General features: G+C 29.3%; 1 protein-coding gene across 1 annotated transcript; it reads right to left on the reverse strand.

Moving 5' to 3' along the window:
- Positions 1–2: 2 nt before the first annotated feature.
- On the reverse strand, positions 3–11,986 carry Pgls (6-phosphogluconolactonase). The gene is made up of 5 exons (XM_067283836.1): positions 11,709–11,986; positions 9,152–9,352; positions 7,502–7,644; positions 3,664–3,804; positions 3–306 (listed from the first exon to the last, which is right to left on the reverse strand). The coding sequence occupies exons 1-5, from the start codon at positions 11,830–11,832 to the stop codon at positions 187–189; spliced, it is 729 nt and encodes a 242-aa protein (XP_067139937.1). The 5' UTR covers positions 11,833–11,986; the 3' UTR covers positions 3–186.
- Positions 11,987–12,043: the final 57 nt, after the last annotated feature.

Below are 12,043 nucleotides of genomic sequence, written 5' to 3' on the forward strand. Positions count from 1 at the left end.
AAAAAAAAATTCCAAAAATACAAAACTTTTACTTACAGCTTCTTAAAAATAAATTTATATTCATTTATTGTATAAAAACAACCAGTTCCGCATATCATAACATTTTTCAAGTAATAAAAACAATGATATAGAATTCTCTTTATATACTGACTTATTTCTTTGAATTTAAAGTATTTCCAATAATTATTATTCTGTCTTATTGATTTCACTGGCAGCTGCATTGTCCATCAACCAATACAACTGGCCATGAGATGGAGAAACTCTAGAAGCTGGGAGAGGATTAGAAGAATCTTCTCTAAATATTTCCTAAAATAAAAATAAATATTTTAATATATTATCTTAAATATATGATTTTTTTATACGAGATATATTTAGTGTTCTTTTTCTAAAATTTTGTTACCTATAATTACATACAGGTTATCAATACCTTTTTATGCTATATGCCAGTGATTCTCAACCACTGTGCTGCGGCACTTTAGTGTGCTGCAAGATTTTTGAAGTGTGCTGCCACTGCAAATGTCAGAACTGATTGAACTACTTGTCTATCTTCCTAGGGTGTGCTTGGAAATTGTAACTGGTGTTACCAGTAACTGCTGGTAGTTACCAAGGTGTTTAGAAAATGTTACCTAAATAACCAACTGTGTTTAAAAATCACCATTATGATGTCACTGGTTGTCATAACAGTGGCAGTACACTTTTAACAGTTTAAAATTTGGCAGCACACATGGTTACTTCGGTAAGTACCACATGTCCTGCGGTACTTACTGAAGTAACCGTGGGTGCCGCCAAATTTTTAAATTATTAAAAGTGTACCGTGACAAAAAACAGGTTGAGAATCACTGCTATATGTCATACCAGCATATTCCAGCAGAAAAATAGTCCTGGATATTATTTATATAGTTATAACAATAGTTTACTTTTAATACCTACAATAAAAAATATAACAATGTTCTTTTTACCACAGAACAACCACAGAACAGCATTATATTTTATCAGATTCAAACTTTTAAGGTTGTTTCATACAGATTACCATTAATCTTTTATAGGATCCCAATATTCTTAGAATCTTCAAAGATAAAATAAAATAGTGAAGATACACTAATTAGGTATTAAATCTTAAATTTATATTCCCTTTAAAACAGTATATTTTGGTTATATATATATATTTTATGTATATAGAGAGTGTTTCAAAAAAGATAGCTAAACTTTAAGGAAGAATACACCAAAAACAAACACTTCTCTTGAGGCACAGAACATGAAAAAAAGAATCTTTAATCTCTACCATAATCAGCATTCTCACAATCCTTAAACAATCTACATCATGGCTGTAACTGAGGAAAAATATTGTCTTTCATAGTTTCCAGTGTAAGCACTCAAATATTTTCTGATCAGGAGCTGGCTTATTGGGAAAACACTTCATTCATTGCACTTCCATGGTATTACCATTAGCAGCTCTGCACATAAAATGCATATTGGCCTTCTCAGCATTGGAATAACAATCCATCTCTTCAGATGCTACGGCTGCAAATGTGTACAAAAAAACATGCTTTTATATGCTTGCCAGAAAGTGCTCCCTACTGCTTTTGCTGTTTCAATTTGACCATGTATTCTATGATACTTGTTTTGGTGATACTTAAAATTTTACCCAACTTTTTGAAATATCCTGTATATAAAATATAAAATCACTTTGTAATCAAAATATAGGTAGGAAAAAATCAATGACAAAAATTATTTTTAGAATTTTAGAACTTCTCAAGTTAACAATGTCAAAACACAGTATGTTGATGTTAAAATTAAGAATTTTTTGCATTAACATTTTGATTTTGTCAAATGTTTTCAGAAATTTCATATAATTACATCTTAAAGAACAATCTAATCTGCAAAATTTTCTATTCTTACACATTTTTTTAATTTTTAATGACTGGTTATCTAATGAATGATATGTTCATCATTAACTGAGATATTAACTTATACAGTACTTGTATGTTTGACTTAGTATCTATGAATAGAAATATATTAAACAAAAAGTATCTTATTTTGTTAATTTTATGTAAAAATTAATGAAATAGAACAAAGTCATTATTTAAGACCATAACCACATATTGGGTTGTTCGGAAAGTAATTTCGTTTTTTTCATAGAAAAATAAACACAATATTCTTATAATAAATAAATATTTTATTGAATTATATATTGACCATTTTGGTCAAATATCTGTTGTCATTGTTTCTGGTAATAGCATGATTTCACATTCATAAAAATTTTGATTGTTGTTTACAAAAAACTGATCCAAGTGATTTTTGACATTGTCATTTCAAGTAAATGTCTTAGTTAAAAAAATTTTGTATAGACCGGAACAAGTAATAATCTGAGTGTGCCCGATCTGGCGAATATGGTTGGTGTGATAACACATCCCATCTAAGCTATAACAGTTTCTGACGAGTTACTAAACTTGCATGAAATTTGGCATTATCGTGGTAAAACACTACACTTTGTTTGTTGATCAATTTTGGCCTTTTCTGTTTGATGATATTACTCAATTTGTTTACTCAATGGCAGTACACTTTCGAATCAGTTGTTAAATTGTCTGGTAAAAGCTCAAAAACAAGTTTCTTTAAAATCCCACCATAGAGAGCATCTCCCTTTAACAGATTTAATCTCTTAGTGATTTCACGTGTTGTTATACGGCAGATTGCTTCAATCAGTACCTTTATTTTGTTTTCATTGGCTTCAAATGGCCATCCAGAATGTGTTGTATCTTCAATATTAAAATTGCCAGAACGCAATTTTGTAAACAAGTTTTGGCACTGTCTTTCTCTCAACACATCTTTTCCAAACATGTACCACAATTTTTTTTTGTTTGAACAGCATTTTGGTTTTTTAGTTATAAAAAAGCAAAATATGCTGAAAATGATGCTTTCAATTTTCCATATTTGATGGGTCACCGAAAAAAAAACAACTGTACAGAATCAAACAAAATTTTTTACAAATAAGCCTTAAAATGTCAGCTGTCTAAGTATATAATGAAAATGCGGTTTAAAATAAAATTGGCTGGTAAAAATACAACTAATTCCTCTAGTAATAAAAAAACAAAATTACTTTCTGAACAACCCAATATATTGGCATATTTAAACTAAACTCAATGTTGTTTTAATGTTATATTTTATAGCTATCCTCCAACTAATGCTGAATATTATCGGGCTAGAAATGGCTAAATATATTTATATATTATGGCTAAATATATTAATATTAATATATTTCTAGCCCAATAATATTCGGCATTAGTTGGAGGATAGCTTTAAATATATCAGGTTTGATATTGATATTTGTTTAGTTATATTTTACATTGTATGCATAAAGAAAACCTCAAAATTAAGTTTTTAATAATAAAATAACTGTTTTTTTAATAAAATTTTATAACACTTGTCAGAGATACATCACAAACACATTTATATAAGCGTAAAAATAGCTTTAATACATCTTCAGATGAGAATAGATCGAGATTATAATTAAAAGCTCAATAATTATAAGACTTGTATAATTTATTGTATAATATAAACAATAATAATATTAAAATGAATGAAGACAATGTAAATTATATACATTTAAAAAATGCTTATAAAAATATACATTTAAACAATCAGCTAATATCAAGAATTAGATACCTTTATAGTTTTTGCTTTACTTCCACCTAATGCAACAAAAATTACATTGTGAGCATTGTTTATCACAGGAAATGTCAAAGTTATGCGACATGGTGGGAATTTTGGAGAGTCTGAGATACTGGCCACCCACAATTTATTTTCCTACAATAATGATAAAAATATTTTTAAAAATTATGTAATGATAAATAAGTATTTGTAAAAACAAATGCAAGATTCTTAATATAACAAAAATAACTTGATATAAGAGAAACAAGACATTAACATAGACTGAGAGGTTGGTTGAGATCTTTTTTTTACTTCATAAATATATATTTCAAATTACAAAAAAAATTATTGTTTACAAATATTTAAGTATAATTATAAAATAATAACTAACATGTAACCATTTACTATGCAGTAAACATTTATTAATCTAACGTTTTGTCTTCTAAATCAACCTTCTTCGAAAGATCTTTTCAAATTGAAAAATTCATATAACAAAGCTGCCAGTTATTCTATATTGATTTACAATATTTTGCTTTTGGAATAAGACAAATTTTAAAAATGTCCAAAAGTACTAGAGTAAAGTTTGTAAAGTTAATTTCTTTCTTAAAAATGGCTGATGAATTAACACATTAAAAAATACATAGAAAAGACTAAAATGTCTTGATTTTCAACATGACAAAAATCAAAACTATATATTTTTTAATGTTAATTCATCAGCCATTTTTTGAAGAAATTATGTATTATTTTTAAATTGTTTGGCTTGTCACCTGTGAACTTAGACTATTTTGCAAGTTTTTGCAAAAACGACCTCTAATAAAAGGTTGTCTCTGCAATGGAAGACTGTTGTTCCTGGTGATTCGACATGATGAAAATCAAGGCATTTTAGTCTTTTCTACATATTTTTTTTAATTTGAAAAGTATAATTTAGAGTTATTCTGCCTGGTTTATACCATAATGTATGCATTGTGTTTTTATGTATTTTATTTTTTTGTCAGTTCCATTCAATATGTAAAGAATCCAACACATGCATTTTTAAAATTTGTCTTATTCCAAAAACAGAATATTGTAAACTGTTATAGAATAACTGAAAGCTTTGTTCTTTTTTTTAAATTGTAAAATTCATATATCTCCCAAAGAAGGTTGATTAAGAAAACCATAAACATTATATTAATAAATATTTGCCGCATAGTAAATGGTTTTTTATGTGTTTGTTGTTAAACACTAGTGCAGTTACAAAAAGGATATAAAATAATTGAATAACATTTTTATTTGAGTTAAAATGAAGAAACACAAGTTCCTTGATACTCTTGGACCTCTTAAGTCCATCTTCAAAGGATAAAAATGAGACTGAATTTTACATTTATTATGTTTGTTGATTTTTAGCCTCTGAAAATAGACTTAAGACATCCTGAAATACTACGGAACTTGGTGTTTATTTTTCAATTTTCATTCCAATAAAGCAATTTTTTTGTATTTTATTAGAATTTTTGGAGTGTTGATGTGTAGTCTTCATAATTACTGAATAATTATCAACAATGTTTATTACATATTTAAATAGAAAGTCTTAAAAAAATTTTTAAAGAAATTCAAATTAAATTAGAAAAAGTGATTCTGAAATAAGTAAATTTTTCTACTTTAATTTGATTTTCTTTTTAAAAGAAAATCATAATGTATAATTTCCAAAATAAATATATTATTATTATGTTGGGTTTAGTGATTTATACTATGTTGACACCAGATACTGTGACTATGCCAGACCAGAGTCAAGGCATAGCAAACAAAACAAAAAAATTAAATAAGTGTTTCAGTGTGTTGTATGTATTCAGGAATTTCCTAACAATATGACATATATTCAATATAGTGGCCTTCTGTAGTATAGTGGCTTCTATTCAATTGGCTTCCCAGGCTTTTGTAAAGTGTGTGTGTGGTATGACAGGTACAGTACAATAAGCACTTTATCCATCCTCCACAGATGCTTTATTTCCTGAATGAGTTCCATGTACTTGCTGATTTTCAGTGTATATGTTTTGAACATTGTGATTATTTGGAATAGATATGTCTATAATATGTGATTTTATTGCATTTGTCAATAAGTGTGATGTAGGGTCTGTTGTGGTAAATTATTTTATCTGTGATTATGACTCTCTCTCATAGTGCATTTTGTGCATGTTGTTTTCCAATGTATGGTTTGTGGATGTCTAATAATTTGTGTTTGTTTGCAAGCTCTTGGCATATTCACTACTTGATTATGTCTATGTAAATAATCTGTCTGTGCCAAGAGCTTGCAACCAGAAATGATGAATTGTATAGTTTCTGGCATGTGTCATTTGTGAGTGTTGTATCATTGTATCTTTGAGTATGTGTTGTATGTGTTTTCTGTAGTTTTTAGTATTTATGACCTGATCCTGTATGGCAATCATAAACCCTTCCATCCAGGGCCGGATTTACCAATCCAGGGGCCCTGGGCACAAATTCGGTGGGGATTTCCCCCTTTAAGAGTAGACAAATTTGATGATTTAGAAAATTTACACAAAATACTGTACTTTCAATTAGATTTCAACTAGGAAGTTGTAAATTTCATTTTAAAATAAGGTTATTGTAAACATACATATATTTTATTGTGTAAAACTAATTATTTTAATTTAACTGAAAAATACCTATGTGAAATTTTTTCCCAAAATTTTCCGATGTTTCATAGGTTTTTTCCCGGGTTTGGTTTTTTCTGCCTGTTGCCCTCATGATTAGGCCACACTAGGCTGTCGCGGTAATAGAAAAGTTTTAGTTTTGTGGGGACCCTGGCCCCAAACACAGGCCCCAAATGTCCTTATGTAAATCCGGCCCTGCTTCCATCTCCCTAAAGAGGCATCCCCGAGCTAACCAGCTGTTTGATACAGTTTTGTCAACAAAATCCTGGGCCAAGTTGTAGGGATGTCTGCCATGGAGTGCCTTTTGAGCCCATAATTGCTTAATAACATCTATGCTTTTAATATGTTGTGTCATTTCATGTGATATGAGTTTAAGTCTAATGATGTGTTATTTGAGACTGCTAGAGTTACTGCTTTATGTAATTGTGATGTTTCTTGTTTTTTGTAGAAAAACTCTTGCAGTTTCTGTATTTGTTTGTAGTGAAGGTTTATTATGTCAATCAGGCCATGTTGTCCTTCTTTATGTGGAAGGGTTAATCTTTCTATGGCTGATTCAGGATGATTTTATGCTTAGTAAGTGTTGTTCTTGTTTTCCTTTGGAGTTGTTCAAGATCTGTGTGAGTCCAATGTATAACTCCAAAAGAATATGTGAGTACTGGGACAACATATGTGTTCATTGCTTTAACTGTGTGTTTTGAATTTAACTGTGTTCTGAGAATAGCATTTAACCTACTTTGGTATTTTTTAATCTTTGCTTTATTTGTGTACATGCTGTTAGTTTGGCCTGCTGGAATCCTAAATACTTGTAGAACTCACCCTCTTCCATGGATTCAATAACATCTCCATTTCCAAGTGCAAAAATCTTCTTTCTTCAGGACCCCTTTTTTCTATGTGAAGTGTTTTGCATTTGTCTAGGCCAAACTCCATTTGTATGTCTTTGGAGTATGAATGTGTGATTTGTACGAGTTGATGAAGTTGTTTTTGTGTGGATGCATAAAGTTTTATGTCATCCATGTACAGTACATGAGATGTGACAATGTAAACTATGTTGTTTTTTCAGGTCTAATATTGTAACCATGTTGTGTGTTGTTTAACATAATAATAATAATTATTATTATTATTTAACATTATAGTGTATATTTTTAATAATTGTCATTGACAAGTGAATAAAAATTACTTTTTATAATTAATTTTATATGTAAACTTACTTCTAATAATGGATGATCAGGAAAAAGTGAACATGTATGACCATCTGGTCCTATTCCTAAAAGCAACAAATCAAAACTAGGAAATTTATTTGGTTCAAAATATTCCTTCATTTTTTTTGTATAATCTTGAGCAGCATCTTCAACTAAAATAAAAATTTTTAAACATTTTAAATCATTAATTCTTAAACAGAGAAAGATGAACTTATAAATAGCTTTTATAATTATACGAAATTCTGTACATTTATATAATATAGTTAATCTTGATATTATAACTAAAATATTTTACATATTACAATAAAGTTGAACAATTTTACATAGAAAAACAAACAGAACAACTGAATTATGCCAAATGAAGAGCCAGATTTTTTATCAGGATATAAGGTTAAATAATTACTAAGCAATTTGGCAGGAAGCAGGCTATCAGGCTTCTATCCATTGTTAAATATAATAACTACAAATAAACAAGTTAATTTAATTTAATTTTACAATATTATGGAAGAAAAGATCAGCCCTGACAGGGATTCAAACTCACAACTACTGCTTACTGTGCAGATGCATTGCTAGTTACGCTACCTGAACCGCTGTCTGATCTTTGCTTCCAAATTAATTTAAATGTAACCATACCGGTATACTCATGGTGCCAACTGAAGGAGACTTAACACCCATAGACCTCTATGGTTTGCAGTCAGCTCATACTTTAACACTGGCATGTAGTGTGTGTGTGTGTGTGTGTGTGTGTATATATATATATACACATATTATAGTTGTATTTATTATACAGTATATATATATATATACTGTATAATAAATACAACTATTAACTGTAATATATATCCTAGGAACTTGTTATTTTTCTTGGGTACCATTATCTATTGAAGGTGGGCAACTCAAATAACTCAATAGGGTTGTATTTATTATAAGCAATTGAATTGTGTTTAAATCATTACTATTAAAAATCAATGAGAACAAACATACATACTAATAATAACTTCAATATCTTAACTCCAACAAAAGTTTTTTTTACCACTAACAATTACAATCATTTCCTCAGGATATAACTATGACAAAATAGAATAGTATAGAAACATGAAAAGAACATAATAAACTTCCTGAAGCCAATACATTGATACTCAACAAACGAACACCTTAATAAATAGAGCTATAAATTTGCTATTATGAATAATAGCAAATTTACAGCCTGAGTTATTAAGGCATTCGTTTGGTTGAGCATGAAAAGAACATTTAATGAATATGTCAAAAGAATGTTTGCAAATATAAACAACTTTATTTTCGAGTTATAAATGTTTGAAGTTATTATTTACTTTTATCCAGGTTTGTTATTACATTTATGCTTTCACAGTATCTATATTTTTAGTAGTAATTATGTTTAACAAACTTTATTGCTAAGCAATAAGTATACCAAGACACCAATAACCAGCAAAAATGGATATATTTTAAACAAAACAAATGCTTTCCATTTTAAATAAAAAAAATGTTTGTTTTGTTTAAAATATATTCATTATTGTTAGTTATTAGTGTCTTGGTGTACTTATTACTATGTTATATTAATATTGTGATAGTGACTGTAATATTGCTAAACCACATTTTGTTAATATACCCTATAATTCAATTACAGTTTTTTTAACTTACCATTTAACACAGGATTTATGGTCACAAATTGTTCTTCAGTAATTGGAACTTTTCCTAACAATTCCTCTTTATACAAACCATAGGTACTTTCTTTGTCATCAAAAGGCACTAATCTTTCATCACAGAAAAAGAAACGCCATTTAGTCCATTCTGTTACGATCGATAAAAATGCCTGCGATGCATATTTAATTAAGCTTCCACCTGAAATGATAAATATGATTTATATTTTAAAATTTACAATTTCAAAATATGTTACAAATATATATTTTTAACCGAGACTTGATAAAAAGCATTTTTTAAAATTAAAATGTAACATATATTCTAGGAACTTGTTATTTTTGTTGGAGTGCCATCATCTATTGAAGGTTGGCAACAACTTTAGCAAACTTTTTTCAATCTTTTGCAGTGTTAAGTAACAGTTTAGCATTCATTTCATGCTTTATTCTTATAATATAATCAAGATGGGTTGATGATAATAATGATTATAATAATAATAAGAAATGCAGAGCCCAAACGGTTAGGAGTTGAGAGTTGAAATTTGGTACACAGTTAGGGTACATCATGAGAATGTACACTAAGAAGGGATTTTTCGAAATTTCCCCTGCGGGGAGAGGGACAGGATTAAGGCTTACCATGAAGAACTCAGCTTCTATTATACTATTTTAGATGCGGTTTTTTGTGTTTTTGATTGCGTTTTAATAGGGTATGCCATGAGAATGCACATTAAGAAGGGATTTTTCGAAATTCCCACTGCAGGGAGAGAGAGAGAGAGAGGGGGGTTAAGGATTACCCCAAAGAACTTGGCTTCTACTGTACTATTTTAGATGCCTTTTTTGCATTTATGCAGGAATCAAACATATTTTTAGACCCTTCTAAAAATTCTCAATGATATTTAGTGATCCATCGTATATAAAATTGACACGGGGAGTACAGTACATGCACATAAGTTTGCTTTATTCAAACTCTTAGTCTTAATGTTTGATTTTATGTTCGAATTTATATTTATGAATCTGGAAAAATCCAGCTTATTTTTCAAATTTAGTAAACCTGAAGAAGAACCCAGAAAGAGTTACAAAACATTTATTATTTATCACTTAGTGGTACTATGCACCAGTTAGTGGTTTGCAGTGAGTCTTAATTATCGTTATCCCAGTGTGATAAGCAGATATCTAAAAATTTTCTAATTAGTCTTGGAAGAAAGGGACCTAATTCTTGCACTCGGTAAGAACAGATAAGATCAGCTATAGTCTAATAATCTTAATCTTTGCTATCGTTACTTTTTGTCCGAGCAACACCGGGCACATCTGCTAGTATTATATAATTATGTTATTCTATGTCTTCCATCTTCTATTTCCATCTTCCATCTTCAATTATAAGTTGCGCTTAGGCAAATTGACTACTGTGCAAGATATAACCAGATATGAATTCTTCAGATAATATAGGAAGATTGATGATAAGTTTGATTTTATTTGAATAAAATAAAACCAAAAAAAGCAACTAAATAATAAAGTCATTTAAAAATAAGGAGAGAGATTTCTGTATAACAACAACTAAATGAATGATTTTTGTTAACAAATAAATGTCTGAAAATCTTAACTTTTGGCATAAACCATGCAGCCAAAAATAGAAACAAGAGCCAGACATATTGGCTAATAAATTAGAAATTATATAAAATTTGAATTTTATTTATTTAAATAATAAAATTTTAAACTGATTATACTGAAATATGTTAGAAAATTTAATTCTACATTATTTGAACATGTTTAACAAATTAGATGTTCTTTAAGGATAGAATTTTGGGTCGCCATTACTTATGCACACAGTTTTTAGGCCACTTTTAACCCCCCTCCCTGTTGCGTACAATAATGTACCAGTACTTTTGGCAAGCCCCCTCCTTTAATTACATACACAATAGTTCACAGACACCGAAGAAGTTCTTCAATGTTTGTGAACTATTGTATTTAAAAACTTCTGCAAATATTTCCGATAGCTTTGTTCACATGACTAATAAGCAAGTTTATAAGAACAAATTCATATGCCACTAATACCACTACAAAAATGTATATAAAATGTCTATACTCCTCCCTTCCCCACAATGTATAATTATGAAATTTTCAGAACCCCGAAATCATATACCTCTTAATAATTAATAGAAGATCCCTTTAATAAATATAGATATCCATAGGAAAAAAATTGGTAAAATTGCAGTTCTTAATGAGGGGTTTCGACCCCAAATTTTAGACCTACTAGAGGACCAGAAAAGTGGAAAGAACCACATAGAGCTTTGATAAGGTGCCAACTGCATCATTCTAAGCAGCATTTGTTCTGAAAAGTTCATTCTAGGATGGATTTTTGCATGCAATTAACAAGGAAACTAATGTAAAATAATTGTTAACATTTAATACTATAAAATTTCAGGTAGAAATTAGTATTTTAAATAGATGTAAATACAGGTAGTTGATTCCTACCAAATTACAGTGTATAGAATGTGTCATACATCTCACTTTTATTTAAATACATTATGTGAACAAATTAAAAATAGGTCAACTGTTTATACCTGAAAGTCCTATTGTGAAAACATCATTTTTCTTTAGTTTCTCACCAGCAATTTCTTCTATTAAATCCTTCAACTTATTTACAATAAGTTGTTCATCGCGCAAGATAAATATCTGTTTCCCCATTACACAAATCAAGCGATTTGATAAATTTTCCGGCGTTTTCTTACGTTAGTCCCGTTAATTTTAGGACCGGTACTTCGAGTCTTATTACGTACAAACCAAGGACACGCGTCAAAAGCGTGAAAGTAATTGACATGTTTCGAAGCGGTTGCGTCATGGCGACGTCACGACTCGACACCTCCCAAATGCAAATTTCCTACGTTACACAACTTAT

Source organism: Centruroides vittatus, unplaced genomic scaffold, assembly GCF_030686945.1.
Source record: "Centruroides vittatus isolate TY-2023 unplaced genomic scaffold, ASM3068694v2 scaffold_1015, whole genome shotgun sequence".
Classification (NCBI taxonomy): Eukaryota; Metazoa; Arthropoda; class Arachnida; order Scorpiones; family Buthidae; genus Centruroides; species Centruroides vittatus.